The following is a 15,955-nucleotide window of genomic DNA, read 5'->3' on the forward strand; positions in this document are numbered from 1 at the left end:
CCAGAGCCCCTGGGTGGTGGCAGTGGTGACCCCAGGCTTGCAGGTGTGCCCCAGGAAGGGGGTCAGCCAGACACAAGGCACCCCAGGGAGGCACTCGGCGCTTGGTAGGTGATTGGGTGCAATGATGTGGCTGGCTTGGCGCAGGAGTGCTCCCCACAGATCCAACACGGGGTCCAGCCCAGGGCAGAAGCTGGGGGCAGGCAGGGGGTAACAGGCCAGCGTTCAGCCCTGGAAAGCAGCACTGGATTTGGGCTCAGCCCCAGTCGGGGTTCAAACCCACAGGCCTATACAGTGCTGTACCTAGACTCCTGGTAGCCCTGGGTGAACTTTTGTTTCAGGCCCCCTTTTGCCAGAGATGACTTCTTTTGTTGCACAAATCTTTATCACGTCTGTGGTATCAATGTCTTTACCACCTGAGAACAAACTATTTAACAGTGCCAGTTCCATATATGTGCAATATTAAAACCTTTTTTTCTTTCTCTCTTTTTTTTCTTTCTCTCTTTTTTTTCTTTCTCTCTTTTTTTTCTTTCTCTCTTTTTTTTCTTTCTCTCTTTTTTTTCTTTCTCTCTTTTTTTTCTTTCTCTCTTTTTTTTCTTTCTCTCTTTTTTTTCTTTCTCTCTTTTTTTTCTTTCTCTCTTTTTTTTCTTTCTCTCTTTTTTTTCTTTCTCTCTTTTTTTTCTTTCTCTCTTTTTTTTCTTTCTCTCTTTTTTTTCTTTCTCTCTTTTTTTTCTTTCTCTCTTTTTTTTCTTTCTCTCTTTTTTTTCTTTCTCTCTTTTTTTTCTTTCTCTCTTTTTTTTCTTTCTCTCTTTTTTTTCTTTCTCTCTTTTTTTTCTTTCTCTCTTTTTTTTCTTTCTCTCTTTTTTTTCTTTCTCTCTTTTTTTTCTTTCTCTCTTTTTTTTCTTTCTCTCTTTTTTTTCTTTCTCTCTTTTTTTTCTTTCTCTCTTTTTTTTCTTTCTCTCTTTTTTTTCTTTCTCTCTTTTTTTTCTTTCTCTCTTTTTTTTCTTTCTCTCTTTTTTTTCTTTCTCTCTTTTTTTTCTTTCTCTCTTTTTTTTCTTTCTCTCTTTTTTTTCTTTCTCTCTTTTTTTTCTTTCTCTCTTTTTTTTCTTTCTCTCTTTTTTTTCTTTCTCTCTTTTTTTTCTTTCTCTCTTTTTTTTCTTTCTCTCTTTTTTTTCTTTCTCTCTTTTTTTTCTTTCTCTCTTTTTTTTCTTTCTCTCTTTTTTTTCTTTCTAACTGGCCCTCCCAGTTTGCCCATGCCTGTATCTCTGTCTGGCCCTGGGCCATGAGCTGCCTGCACCTGCTGCTGGCATACAGACTCCTGCCAGCAGTGTTCAGGAGGAGTAGGTGCAGGGTCCCGAGAGTAAGGGCTGCATGGTTGACTTGGCCAGGCCCTCCATGAGCCACAGCTCATCTAGCTCCTGCTGCAAGTCACATCCTTGTCTCTAGTCCTGAAGCTGTGACTGTGGGGCCTGTTGCCCTGAGATGCAAGAGCGCTGTGGACAGGGGCATGAGGGCTGGCAGCCCTGCACTGCAAGGCATGTTCAAATGCATGCCAAGGACCCCAGGCAGAGGCAGGCAAAACCCCTCCAGTTGGAGCAGAGGGGAAATCCCTTACTGCCCTCAGCGCAACATCAGGCTGAGGGCCAAGACCCTCTAACCAGCACCCAAGCCTGGGCTGCACCCACCTCTGAGGGAGGTGGGAAACCCTAGGGCACTTGTAGAGACAGAAATCCTTCCCAGCCCCATGCCACTGGCCTGACACCCTGCACCTCCATCTATGTTCCCTCCACGCTCTGGTCCCAATGGCTTTGATCTCCAGGAATAGCTGTAGCTGCATGGGTTGGGCTCGGCTGTAGCGAGGCAGCACTGGAGAAAGCTATGGTGCTGGAAAGCAGCATGGGAGGAGGGGGCCTTGTGACCACTGGGTGATACAGCAAGAGAGCCATGCAATCACACTCGCAAACAAAAACTCTGGTGCTGGGCACATGGAAACCGCAGTGAGAAAACAGGAGGGTCCATGTGAGCTCTCTCATACGTCCAGTATCTCTGCCAGTCCAGGACAAGCTGCACTCAGTTATACACAGACTGACTGTTATATGGCCCAGCTGGCCCAGGGCCGGGCAAGAATGAACAGGAGGTTGCACTGCTGGTCCCGAAGCCACGTGGTGTTTGCTGTTGCCTTTGGGATGGGGAAGGCTCGCCCCCGGCTGCGAGGCAGGCTCAGGGAGGGAGGGAGCTGGGCTGGCCTGGGGCTGCATGCAGGGTGCATTGGAGCAGAGGGCAGAGACGGCAGGGGGGCAGAGACGGCAGGGGTACAGAGCCGCCCGGGCTGCGGAGGCCTGGTTGGCGTCAGAGGCCCCAGCGCAGGAGCAAAGGTCTGGGATGCTGGGGAAAAAGACCCGTGTGCTCTCTACTGCCCCATTGCCGCCCACTGAAGGCAGCATACAGGTGTGGTGGGGGAGCCCAGCGCTGGAGCCAGCAGCTAGCAAGACCTCCGCTGCGGTGTCTGAGCTGGGAACACAAGCCCTAGGGCCGCTGCGGCAGTCAGTGCCCAGGACACTGATCCCAACTGCATGCACGAGGATGTTGCTGCATCTGCAAGCTGCCCCAGATGGCAGCGCATGGGGGCTGGCAGGGGTGAAGGGTGGTGCCAAGAGCCCTCTCTTCCCCTTCCAGGGGACAGCGCCTGGGGCCTGGCCCGAGCTGGCCAGACTGCTCTGCTACCTCTTGGGGACCATCCCGCACTGCTAGCCCCACAGATGCAAGTTCAAGCCCCAGTTTGGACCCTGCTCACAGGCTGTGAACAGGGGCAGCAGCAGCTCAATGGCTTGAGCCTTAAGGTTGCACCTGCCTGGAGAGAGCTGGAGTGGGAGGATGCCCCCCGTGACCCCCAACTCCTGCAGCACAAGGGCTGCTGCAGGACCAGCGTGGCAAAGCTCTGCCTTCGGGGAGGAGAAGGGGCAGGGTGCTGGGCTCTGTTCAATGATGGGTCTGAGCACGCATGCCACAGACCTTTCCATGAGCCCACAGAAGGGCCAAGGGAGCTTCCCAACTCCCATCCCCATGACCTTAGCCGCTGGGCTGACAGAGAACAGCCAGAGCAGCAGCCAGGCTCCATCCAGGACACGCACTGAGCTCACACCAAGTTGTGCCAATGCTCCTGCTGGGACTCAAACCGGGGGGGTCCCGGCGAGAGGGTCCTGCCCCTCCGCTCAGGGTCAGACCGACGCTGCATTGGGGGCAGGAAGGGATTTCCCCACTCGTCGGACTGGGGGGGATTTGCCTGCCTCTGTAGCATGGGCAATGGCTTCTGCTTTTCTCAGCTGCATGTGAACGCCCCTTACGGTGTCAGGACGCTGCCAGTCCTCGTCTCCCTGCTTGCCCTGTGCCAAGTTCAGGGGCTCTGGTGTCTTTGGGCCACGGGCCTCGTAGTTGTGTGACAGGGTTGAGTGAGCCACACTAGGACTAGATGAGACGAGGTTTGCATGGGGCTGACCCAGCCTAGACCGGCCGTGACCTCCGGAGGTCCCTTCCAGCCCAACTGTCCTATGACTCCAGGATTCGATCAGCGGACGCCGCAGGAAACACCAGAGTCCGTGTCAGGTGCAGAATTATATTTACCTGTAACAAATACTCCATACATAAAGCAAACGTACATACAGACATACAAAACCCCCCCCCCAAAACCCCAAACGGCATCAAAATAACGTCAGGGTGAAACCAAGGCAAAAAGCATCACAACTCAACCCAAACGCACCATCCCCATGTCGACGTGCTGAGCTCGACGGGATCTTTGGTAGCTCGGACCACCCGAAAGCCTGCCACAAGCAAGGAAAGGGCCGTGTCTTTCCCCGGCAGACCCGGGGGGGGAAGGAGGGAGGTGTGCTTAAGGGCAACTCGGGATCGATCCGGGCTCCAGCACCCGTTTCTCACTCACCTGCTCCATCAAAAGTGATGATGATGATGACGAACGCAGCTGAGTGCCACAGTTCAGTCCCGGTGCCCCCCAAACGGCGTGTACAAAAATACTGCAGCTGTTAGGTCTCCCTTACTAGAGATCTCGCTGTACAAGTGTTGCAAAAATAGGGTCTTTGATTCGCATCAGCCTCCGAGGACTGTTGTAACCGTGACTGTACAAAAAGGCACTCAGAAGTCCATGCTGGGCACAGGGCCGGGAGACGCCCCTCGTGACAGCAACGTACCGCTGGGCTTTGTGCTGCGCGGCCTCGATAGGGATCTTCCCTCCACATGCCCGCCAGAGGCCTTGGTCGTGCAGATAGGCTGCAGGGAGTAGGTGACGTGGCCATTTCACCCCCAGGTCTGCAACAGCAGCACCAGCAACAAGCCTCTTCCCCTGCAGATCGAGGGCCAGGATCCTTGTTCTGCCCTGCAGGGCCCAGCGTGCAGGACCTGGCGGCTGTGCGGACCTGTCGAGGTCTCAGACTGCGCAGGCTTGGTCAGGCTGCCCCGACAAGGGTTAAGGAGACCAAGGCCCCCTGCATAGCCCGAGACCCCATCGTCACCTGCGCCGTGTCCAAGTCACCATCCCTCTGGCCCTGCCAGCGAGGCACCAAGCAGGAATCCGCGGGGTGAAGCAGCAAAGGAGAGCAGGATGCAGCGAGCGATGGGTGGAGAAGCACGGCCAGCCCTTTGGGTCAGGGGTACCGCGTCCATCCGTGCCGCCCCGCTCCTCTCTCACGGGGTGAAGCCCAGGCTGACTTTCCCCACTCCGGTGAGGCCCCCACGGCACAGCCCGAGGCCGTGGGCTCTCAGAGCTTCCTCCCGAAGCCGAGTCAGGATGAAAATATTACTTGTTGCAGTCGTCCAGAGAAAACAGACCGCGGGCTGGACCCACCGCATCCCTACATGTCGCTGGAGTCAGGCAGCAGAGCGGAAACCCAGGTTCTCTATCGAGGCAGGGAAGCGATGTGCGAGCTCAGGCTGGACCCAAAGCCATGAAACTCCTGCAGCTTTCATGGGAGGTTAGCACCCGGCCAGCGCCAGCTGCAACTGGCTACGTCAGGATCCTCTTCATCGAGGACCTTGCTCTTGACACTTGGAGAATGCCCTCTTTAGTCCCTCGGTGCTGGGAGAAAGTGCTGAGCACCAGCAGGTAACAGGCTTTCTTCCTCTTCCCCCGCCTCTGAGGCATCATGCGAGAAGCTATAGATTCTTCTCGACATCTGGTTACCCTCGACTTGGAAAGCATCTCCTCTTGGGATAAGGCAGCCTAAATCCTGGGCCTTAGTATGCTGCAGAGCTACCCCAGGGACACATTTGGCCTAGTTGATACTCTTCCCAAATAAGATCTTGGAAAACCCTGCACCAACAGACAGAGAGAGGAGCCTGGTTTTCTGGGAGCGTGCAGATAGCTTCATCCAACAGGAGACACCCTTTGCTTTCCATGCCTCCATCCCATGCATTTGACTTGCGGGATATTCTATGTCCCAAGCATTGGTATCTCCGACCTGCTGCCTCGTCTTTGCTCAGACCAGGACGTCGTATCAAGACGTGCTGACACTACCACGACGGGCTGCTATGCTGAGGCATCGCGGATGTGAACGTCGTGCTGTGTGGGGACACGGTAGTTTTATTACCAACTTTGCAAAGGAGCGAGTCAGGGCTGGGAGATCTCCTGGCAAGTGTCCTTGAGGGCAGTGCCGTGGTGAAGCTCTTCAGAGACTGGACCCAATGGAGATGGCCAGCGTGCTGCATGCTTGACCATCCCGTAAGGAGGTCCGTGGGAGCCGTTGCTGCTCCGTACACCTGCCACCGCCTTCCCAGGTGCCTCCGCGGCGTGCATCTAACCATCCGATTCCAGGCGATCCAGCCGATCTCCTCCCCGCGGATGGCCTGCACTCCACTGCTGGGCAAGGCAACCCGTGGAAGAAGTCAACCAGCGAGCCTGGTCTGTGCAGAGTGAATGCTGCACTGTGACTTCGCAGTCAACAACTTCCTCCCCGCCCCAAGCACAAATTTGAGGGGGGAAAAGCACCTATATATACACAAATGAACACTGCACTCGTTCCTTTTAATGTAAGAGGATGATTGTGGTGCAAGGGATCGCCTGTTCCCACCCTTCCCCTTCTCCTTGGCATGAACAGCTGGCGTGTTTGGGGTGGGGGGCCGAGACAAACCATCCTTCACCGGGCATGGCTGTGATGCAAGCCAAGCTCAGGAACGGTGACAGACACCCGGAGATGAGCGACAAGGACCTGTTATGGACCCCGACTCCTTGCCACAGACCTCAGAGCCCCTGTTGTGCCCCCTCGAAACTGCAAGGAAGATTTTCCACCATGCCAGGGGCCACAAAGCTGGTCCCAGCAAGCAGGCTCAAATGGAGAGAAGTGGTCAAGGGGATTGATTTATAGAGGGAAAAATAACATAAATAGCTTGGCTAAATGAAGAACAGGGGGCTGGGGAAGTGGTGCGTGACTGCTGATAGGTGCCGGAGAGGTAGAAATGTCAAGAAGCTTCAGATGTTTTCGGGGGGCCAAGTGAGATACAGAGGAGCAGCAAGATGAAGCAGTGAACAGCAGGCAAAAGGCTCCAGGACAGCAGCCACCTGGGACGCTGCAATGCGGACAGGTCCAGCGCTCCGAAGAACGTGCTTCCAGGGACAGGACGCCAGCGCCTGGCGAGGCAGCCAGCAAGCGTTCCCCTCTCCCGCTCCTTCGGCTGCGGCCCAGGGTATTTATCACAGGTAGGCAGGAAGCAACGAATCCTCCCCGAGGGGCTCAGGTGTCTCCTCCCAAGGCAAGGCCAGACACTTGGGGACTCAAACTGCGGCGCTGGCAGCTCATGCTCAGCTGAAGGGTCTTTAACCCAAGCCACGAGATTCCCTGTCCTAAGAAACTGTCCCGTTGGGTCCCTGGATTTCCCGGGCCCAGTTCTGCTCTCATCGAGAGGCCGCTCCTAGGCGGTAACTCATGCGTCAGTCCCGCTCGTGCTCGAGCTGGCTCCTCACGGAAAAAACGAAACGTAGAGGGTCCAAAAGAGTGCCAAGAAATCTGCGTGGCCTTTTAACATGGCTCAGCTTTAGCTGTCGCCCCATCGCGAGCTGGCAGCGTAATCTTCCAATTCAACCGAAGACGAGGAAAACCTGTTAAAAGAGCAGCAAAGACCAAAGCTGAACCCTGAACTCTCGTCTGGGCGTCTTCCCTTAGGTCCAGCGAGAGGAATCCCGCTGAGGCGCGTCAGCTTGGCAGCACCGTGTGTACAAACTACAAATGGCAACAGGTGGGAAAAACCAGGGCCTTGAAGCACCAGGATCTGGGGGAAGAGAACGGCTGGCTAGGCCAGCTGGCATTTGTGCTCAGGACGCACTGAAATTCCCTCTGGATTTCTCTTTTATGAAAGGAGAAAAGAAAGGCTGGCTCGGTCCAGCTTCCTGGGGCTGGTACCTTGTATCCCTGAAGAGCTTTTGGTTACAGCAAGAAGAGCAGTGCCTGCTCCCCCCACAGAGCGCTGTAATGGATAGGGCCTTTCAGGATGTGATGGCTAATGTCTCAGCTGCCGTGCTCCTCCACAGCTCCATGGCAGCGGGTGGTACGGACGTTATGGCATGGCACATGGATAAAAAAATAAGTACAATTGCATGTATGATATGTCCAATGTGTACACTGCATTATATACCCCATGGCTAGCTTTGTAGAAAGTTTACTTCGTGAGTTCTTCGACCTGCTGCCAACTCTCGCCCTTCAAACAGAACAGAGATCCCCCCCAAAGGAGCCACTGAGGTTCAACTTCAGCCAGATTTAGGGTTTCCTGGTCACTGCATCTTTACAGTGGAAGTCCTGAGCAGATGAACATGCAGATGTCACATCCTATTGGAAATTCCCTGCCCTTCTTCGGGGTTGAACCTTGCATATATTCAGCACTCTGAATGCCTCAAAACCAGCCCAGCAGGAGGTGCGCAAGGTCTCCCATGCACGGGGTGTTGCGGAGGCATACGTGCACCATGGCACCCTTGAGGGAGCAGCAGGGAACTGGCCTGGCATCGAGACCAAGTGAGCAACTGTGCTTGTGTAGACTGGGGGCTGGCAGAACTGGACACGCTCCCACACCCCCACACCCATACACTCAACACCTACACACATCAGGCCTGACCAGCAGCTTCGTAAGAGGTAACTACGTGCTTCCACTCTTCGCTGCTTTTCCCAAGCAACGGCTGCCAGCCACACCAGACTGCAAGACAGGCCTCAGCACCAGGTTTTGGACAAGGAGGGTGCCAAGCACACCATCGTTCACCTGTATGAGATGCCGCACCCAAACCTAAGCGCTAGACAGATAACGGCCAAGGTTGTCCGTGGCAGCCAACTGCAAAGGCAGGGCAAGGCAGTCGTGTTTGCAAAGCTCCCTCTCGGGCCAGCAAATGCATTGGCGCTGCAACAGGCAACCTTGCAGCTTCGGCTAGACATGTTCTGATGACACCGACAATAAGTTTAAATTATTCACATTGTAGTAAACTTCATTTAAAAAAAAAAGAGAGAGAAAGAGAGAGAGTCTGAGTTACAAGAGGAATATTGTGTGCAAAACTGAAACCGGCCAGAGGCTCCTAGCGCAATGCTCCTTCTCCTCTGCATAAGCCCCTTTCCCCCCCCCAGCACCTCGGACCGTCGTGGTGGCGCCATGGAGGCTGTTGCAAGAAGTCTGAGGAAGGGACCCATATCTTGTCCCCCAGCCCAGGCTCCTTGCTCACACGTGCACACACACGCCTTCACAGTAAGGGGGCACCAGCTGCCAGCCAAAAGTGCCTGCTGGGGCCAGTGAAGCCACTGCCAAGGCAGGGAGGGAGGAGCAGGTAATCACGCCCCGGTTCATCCCGAGAACCTCTTTCCGAATAAAAGGTCAGGAAGACGGTAGCGAGTGTTGCTGAGGTCCGTAAGGGGGGTGGAAGGGAGAAGGACACAGCCTCAGGAGAGGGAGCTGCCTTGTCTTCTTCCCCTCCCTCCCCCCTGCTGTCTCTCAAGAGGAGTCACGGTCCATGCTGCACCCCAAGGCTTCAATGTCGTTGCTGATGTGAGAGATCATCCGGTCCCACTCGTCCTCCTCTGAGGGCACAGACTGGTCGTCTGAGCTGCCGGCGGCACCGTTGCCGTTGGTGGTAGAGTTGGAGGTGGTGCTCATTGTCCGCCTGTACCTCCCAAAGCTGTCCGTGATGATCCCGCGCCCGTCCTTCACGCCGATGGTCTCCAAGAAGTTCTCAAAGTGCTGGCTGTCCTTTTCCGGAATGAACGGTCTGAGGCCTTGCCCCGGAAACAAACCCAGAGGAGGAAATGTTAGTTACTGAATACGTTTGACGTGGCAACCACACCCCGACCTAGGCTACTTGTCTGGAGTGGCGCACATGGAGACGGCCCTGCCCGAAGCAGGGGCTGGACTAGGCACCCTCCAACTGGCCCTGCCTGTTCTAGGTCCAAGGATTCTGTCCCTCCATCAAGACCCCCAAGACACATCAGTGAGACTGGCCCAGGCAAGGGCTTCGGGAGCTGGTTGTAGGATCACAGGAGTCCAAACAGAACAGGGAATAGGCTCAGAGTCATAGAACCATAAAATCATAGAAAATGAGGGTTGAAGGGAGCTCAGGAGGTCACATCTAGTCCAGCCCCTGCTCCAAGCAGGACCAGCCCCAACTCCATCATCCCAGCCAGGGCTTTGTCTAGCTGGATCTTAAAAGCCTCCAAGGATAGAGATGCCACCACCTCCCTGGGTGACCTGTTCCAGTGCTTCACCATCCTCCTAGTGAGAAAGTTTATCCTAATATCCAACCTCAACTTCCCTGTCTGCAGCTTGAGCCCATTGCTCCTTCTGCCATCTGCCCCCACTGAGACCAGCCCAGCTCCATCCCCTTTGCACCCCCCCACAGGGAGTTAAAGGCTGCTATTCAATCCCCCTTCAGTCTTGTCTTCTCCAAACTAAATCAGCCCCGTTCCCTCCACCTCTCCTCATAAGTCTGCAGATGAACTCCCCTCTGGGCTCACCCTCCAGGTCTGGGGCTCGAATAGTTTCTTTGCTGTTTTGTGTGGGCAGCCACGTCCTCCCGAGCACCACCACCCTGTCATGGGGACCCTCACAACCCCCCCCCCCCCCCCACATGCCTATCTGAACAGGGTAGTGCACAAACAGGTAGCGAGACTGAACACACTCACTCTGGTGGGATCCCGGGGCCCTCCAGACGCAAGGGGCTGGAGGTGCGTAGAGTACAACTGAGTCAAGTGTCAGGGGTAACTGCCTGGCCCACACGACAGTGATCACCAACCCCACCCCATGCCTGGTTCCAGGCAAAGACCACAGGTAATGGCTGCCCTTTCAGAGCCGCCAGGTCCTGCTGCAGCAGAGAGGGGTGTGCCAGCTCCGTGACTTTCCTTCTTGGCCTCTCTGTGGCCACTAGCTGCCTCTAGCAGCCTGTTCACCAGGATCTGCAGTGCCCCAGCAAGGCAGGGAACTGCTGTGAACTCCTGCCAGCCACAAAATGCATAGCCCTCGTTACTTGAGCTGTGCACTGCCCGTGCATCAGCTTTGCCCTGGCTAGCCCCGCCGGACGATGCCATGGACCCGCAGGAACTGCGGGGCCCTGCCCAGAGCTGCCGACAACGTAGATCAGAGGCTCTCAACCTTTTAGGACCCGAGGTCCCCTTCAGAAAAACGCCAGCTCTCGGCTTTCACTTGTTTTATGACTAAAGAAAAATACTAGAGCAATTCTGTTGCAAAGACCTCAGCAAGCCCGCGACAGAATGGTTTCAGCACGTCGGAGTCCTATTTGAAGCCTGGGTGTATCTAGTGCATCACGTTTGCACACCTCAAAGTGCTAATGTGGTGTGATATCCTGTGGCACCCTTGAAAAGATCTCAAGGCACCCCAGGGCGCCACGACACTCCAGTTGAGAAGCACCAGTATACATGGACACCTAAGGCGGAGAAGGGGAGGATGAGAATAATGACGGCATTTGCAGCCAGTCGTGCTCTAGACTCATTGTAGGATAGCTCCAACCTGCTTCTGATCCAAGATGTTTCTAAGCAAGTATCCATCATAGTTGGTGCTCAGCCTCCCCCATAGTAGTTGTCTACTCCTGCATTCGTGGCAGTCTAGTCCTGTAGATCAAGAGCAGGTTGGACGGACACTTGGCTGGGATGGTTTAGTCAGGGATGCTCCTACCTTGAGCAGGAGGCTGGGTTGACCCCAGGAGGTCCCTTCCAGCCCAACTTGCCTACGATTCCACGCTAAGAGCGCCACTGTGCCCACGCACAAAGAACCTGAGACACGTGGGAACCAAGACGGTGTTCAAAAAAGCTGATACACCAAGAGATACCAGCCAAATCTACCTAAAACCTCAAGGAGGCTGCAACACTGTATGGATCGGCACCGAATTAATTTTAAGACAATTCCCAGAGCAGCGTCTTCAGCCAGGACCAGCTTCTAGGTTCTTTATCTCCTTGCAAAGAGCCTGCTTGAAGGTACATCTATTATTCTCAATGATACCGGTGGTCCCCGCAAGCGATGACACGTCTCCCTGGGCTTTGGAGGGGGATCTGGGGATGTTCCACAGAAAACAGGGAGGCAGCAAAGGGATCTGTACAGACCTGCCAGTCACACTCGAAACGACAGCCGACGACAGGCAAGCTAGCCTCGTGCCTGCTCGTCCTTCGGGAAGCTGTTCTGAGCAAAGCCATTTGACATCTTAGCCTGCTCTGATCAGCCTGCCTCAATCCTCTGGGTACAACCTGACGATCTCATGAGGTCCCTTCCAGCCCCTAACTTCTATGAATCTATGGAGGTGAGGGTGGAGAAGAAACATCATATGCCAGCTTCTCACAATAGGCTCTTTCTTTCTCTCCCTCGTACGGGCAGATCCAGTGAAGGAGACGGAAGGGTTTTAGCTAAGATGCCCTTTTGTGATAACACACCCAGCTGCTCCTCTGTGGATAAAACTGGATCTGTAAGCGTGAACTTACCCCTTATACATATGATACTACCTACCCATAATGCTGGTTACCTCTATCTGAATCGCCCGGTGTCTTTAACAGGTGTCTTACTTGTGCAGCTCTATATAACCAAGTTGTGGGAAACTTCCTCTTCTCCCCTGCCCCTTTGGCAGAGCAGAGTTCAGCAGAGCCATCTGATTTTCAGGTAGTTTTGCATCAGGCAGCGTGTAGGCTACTTCCCTTTCACCCACACTCTAAAGCAGTGATTCTCAACCACTGGGGTGCCATGAGAGCCTTTTAAGGGTTGCTACACAATACGAGCCTTGTTAGGTGAGCAAAAGCCTATGCATGATTCACAAGATAAACCCAGAGGTTTCATCCAGGAACGCAGGGTATCCAAAATATTCTGCCCTGCTTGGATTTTCCCGAGTTTTTTGCAGAAGACCTGCTCTCTCTTTTTCCACAGTCAAGCGAGCAGTGAAAGCTAAGAGCTGGCAGGCTTTATTCCAACAAGACAAGCCTTGAGTCTGGAAAGGTTGCTGTTCCCTTGCTGCTGCCTGTCGTGCTGCATTTGGGGAATAGCACAGGGGCCCTCTGGCAGCCATGGGTCACGCTAGGAAGCCAAGAAGGCCAGAGGAAAATTTGTCACTATGGATAATTCACTGAAAGGGCAGAGATCAAACAAGGTTTCTGGTGCCCGTTACTTCTTCATTAAGACATGCTGTGCAGGTTTATTGATCATAATGCCATAACAGCATCAGCCTCCAGATGAAAGCACCTGGGAGGAATGCACGCAGCACCGTCTCCGGGAATGTCCGCTGCTGGCTAAGAGCAGGGCTACAGACAGCACCATCCCAGCTCGCGGGAACCTCTAGCTACCAATAGACAGGACTTTAAAAAAGAAGTTAATGAGAGACGTTCCAAGTCACGAGCATATGTAGCAGGCAGAGATGCAAGGAGGCTGCCTTATGTTTCTTGGAGTGCCTTGCTTTAGGCGAGATTAAAACGAACCTGCTTTGCAAATGCTGCTTTCCGGACAGTGCCGAGACACTGTGGCTCTTCCAAGAGGCAGGCTGGCTGCTGCTGGCCTGATGGGGAATTATTCTGTAAGGCACTTAAGCAATTTATTCTTCCTTGTAATGAGGGGCAGGGATTAGACTCTTAGGGTCCATTTAAGCATTCGTTTACACTAAGTCTATTTAGCCTGAGAGATAAGAGCCTGCCTTCTAGTGCCAAGCGAACGGCTGGATGCACTCCCTGTGAAGTCAATGGGAGCTGCAGCAGGCCTGCTGGACTCCATCGCTGCAAGCTCACCCTGTCCCCAGCTGGGAGACAGGCTCCTGAACTGTCTGCACAGCACTTGGTCCCACGGCCCTCACTCATTTCAGTCCCACGGATGCTCAGTCACCTCCCTCGGGGTGCAACGCTCCCTCTTCAACCTTCAAGCTGGTTTCCGTGAAAATCTAGGTATGCAATCCATGGACAAGCTTTGGTACTGTGAACTCTCTGGGCATTTTTATTACCTATTTATAATATATTCGCAGAACTGGAGTATAACACAGCTGCCCATCAGTCCTCCCCACAACCATCACCCTATTTTAATTGGCAGTACGTATTTGTAACACTGTTAGTGATCTGGATTCCTGCTGATGGAATCGATGCTGGTGTTTGCAGCAGAGCAACAGCAGGCCTCCAAGAAATGTTGCCCGAACGAGAGCCGTTTGCCAAGTGGAATCTAACCCAGATCAGTAGCTGCTACCTCACTACCACCCACCAGCTGTTCAGGGACGGCATGAAGTGCATCAGTCCCGGGCCAGCTCTCCCCTTTCTGGTGACTGCATCAGCCGTATCACCATAGGCCCTGGCTTGTGCTCTTCTTTCCAGACAAGTTTCAGAAAAGTTAAAAGGTGGAAGTGGCTTGTGGAGAATGAACTCCTTGTTCCCTGGTGCAGGTCAAGGCATGCTCAGAAGGCTGCAGACAAGAACTGAGGCTTCCCAGGCTGCACCTATTCTCTAGGTAGCGGGCTCTGATCTCCAGCATGGCCCATCACTGATATAACAGACTCCTCACACGCACCCAGGAAGGCAAAACTAGGGAGAGCTCAGCCCTGGGGTAAGGGGTGCCACGAGGATGGGAATGGCGAACGGGAAAGAGTTAGTCCTTAAATGATTGCTGGACATAACCAGAGCTGGTGACAGACGTCTGTCTGTTCTTCTGTGGCTGAGATGTTCTTCCCAACTTCCCCCGTTTGTCCCATTGAAGGTTTAGGACACTGCCATCCCACTGGGCTATTTGGATAGTAAAGGTAAGCAGGTTTTAGTACGTAAGAACATCAGAACTGCCGTGTACTGGGGCAGACCCTATACCCGTCTGGCCCAGTCTCCTGTGTCACACCATGGCAGAGTAGATGCTTGAAGGTAGAATGACCTGGGTCTGCCCAAGGGTTTTTCCACTTGCAACCTCTGGCCTTGAAGGTCTGGGAAGTTCCGATTCAGAAGCTGAACCCCTCACTCCCATGTTTCATAGCTGGTCGGGTTGGAAGGGACCTGAGGAGATCATCTAGTCCGACCCCCTGCCATGGCAGGAAAGAGTACTGGGGTCAAACGACCCCAGCCAGATGTTCGTCCAGCCTTTTTTTAAAGACCCCCCAGGGTAGGAGCCAGCACCACTTTGCTTGGAAGCTGGTTCCAGGTCCTAGCTGCCCTGACTGTGAAACAGCGTCTCCTAATGTCTAGCCTGAAATTACCCTCCACTAGCTTGCGTCCGTTGTTTCTTGTAACTCCCGGCATTGCTCGGGGGAACAGGGACTCTCCCAGTGCCTGCTGGTCCCCCTCGACTAATCTGTTGACTGCCACTAGATCCCCCCTCAGCCTTCTCTTGTGGAGGCTGAACAGGTTCAGGTCCCTCAGCCTCTCCTCGTAGGGCCTGCCCTGCTGATCCCTGACCATGCGAGTGGTCCTCCTCTGGACCCTCTGTATATTGGCCACATCCCTCCTGAAGTGCGGCGCCCAGAACTGGATGCAGTACTCCAGCTGTGGCCTGACCAGTGCCGCATACAGGGGGAGGATCACCTCCTTGGCCCTGCTCGAGATGCACCTGTGGATGCACGACAAGGTGCGGTTGGCCTTCCTGACTGTGTCCCCACTTTGTCGGCCCATGTTCATTTTGGCATCAGTAATGATTCCAAAATCCTTTTCTGTCTCAACACTGACGAGAAGGGAGTTCCCCACCTGTAGGTGTGCTGCTGGTTCTTCCTCCCCAGGTGCAGCACCTTGCGCTTGTCAGTGTTGAACCCCATCCTGTTCTCATCTGCCCACCCCTGCAACCTGTCTAGATCCGCTTGCAGCCTGTTCCTTCCTACTAGCGTACCCACTTCCCCCCACATCTTAGTGTCATCTGCGAACTTGAACAGGGTGCTTTCTACCCCTTCGCCCAAGTCACTGATGAAGATGTTGAATAGTGCAGGCCCAAGGACCGAGCCCTGGGGAACCCAACTGCCCACATCCCTCCAGGTCGAATAAGACCCGTCCACCACCACCCTCTGTGCAGCCCTCCAGACAGTTAGCAACCTATCTGACCGTGTAGGCATCAACACCACTGTCTCCTAGTTTCTTACTGAGAATGGGGTGAGAGACCATGTCGAAGGCCTTCCTGAAGTCCAGAAAGACTATATCCACTGTGACACCTGCATCCATGTTCAATAGCTACTGATGCCCCTTTCCTCCAAGAATGTGTCCAGTCCCTTCATGAATCGGCTAAACTCTCGGTTTCCCCCACATCTGGTGGCAACGAGTCCCTAATGATACGCTGGGTGAAAAAGAACTTCCTTGTGTTTGTTTTAAAATGACTACCTAGCAGTTTCATGTTGTGACCCCTTGTTCTTGTACGGTGAGGGACCGTACATAATAACTCCCTGTCGACCTTCTCTTTCCCATTTAGTATTCTGTAAACCCTTCTCACGTCCTTCCCTCAGATGTCTCCTTTCCAAACTCAGGGCATCAGTGAGGTTACCTGAATGGCCTGCAAGTGGCAG

General features: G+C 53.9%; 1 protein-coding gene across 3 annotated transcripts in view; it reads right to left on the bottom strand.

Annotated features, from left to right (window-relative positions):
* Positions 1–3,596: 3,596 nt before the first annotated feature.
* The window catches only part of CCM2 (CCM2 scaffold protein), a 76,205-nt gene continuing 63,846 nt past the window's right edge, over positions 3,597–15,955 (bottom strand). For 2 of the 3 annotated variants that reach the window (XM_014607301.3, XM_014607302.3), the window contains exon 10: positions 3,597–9,245. In XM_014607301.3, the coding sequence (XP_014462787.1) occupies positions 8,965–9,245 (281 nt within the window). In that variant the 3' untranslated portion in view covers positions 3,597–8,964. The remainder of the gene's footprint in view (positions 9,246–15,955) is intronic. The other variant, XM_019482983.2, reaches the window with a different exon arrangement.

Source organism: Alligator mississippiensis, chromosome 5 (assembly GCF_030867095.1).
Source record: "Alligator mississippiensis isolate rAllMis1 chromosome 5, rAllMis1, whole genome shotgun sequence".
NCBI classification, from domain to species: Eukaryota; Metazoa; Chordata; order Crocodylia; family Alligatoridae; genus Alligator; species Alligator mississippiensis.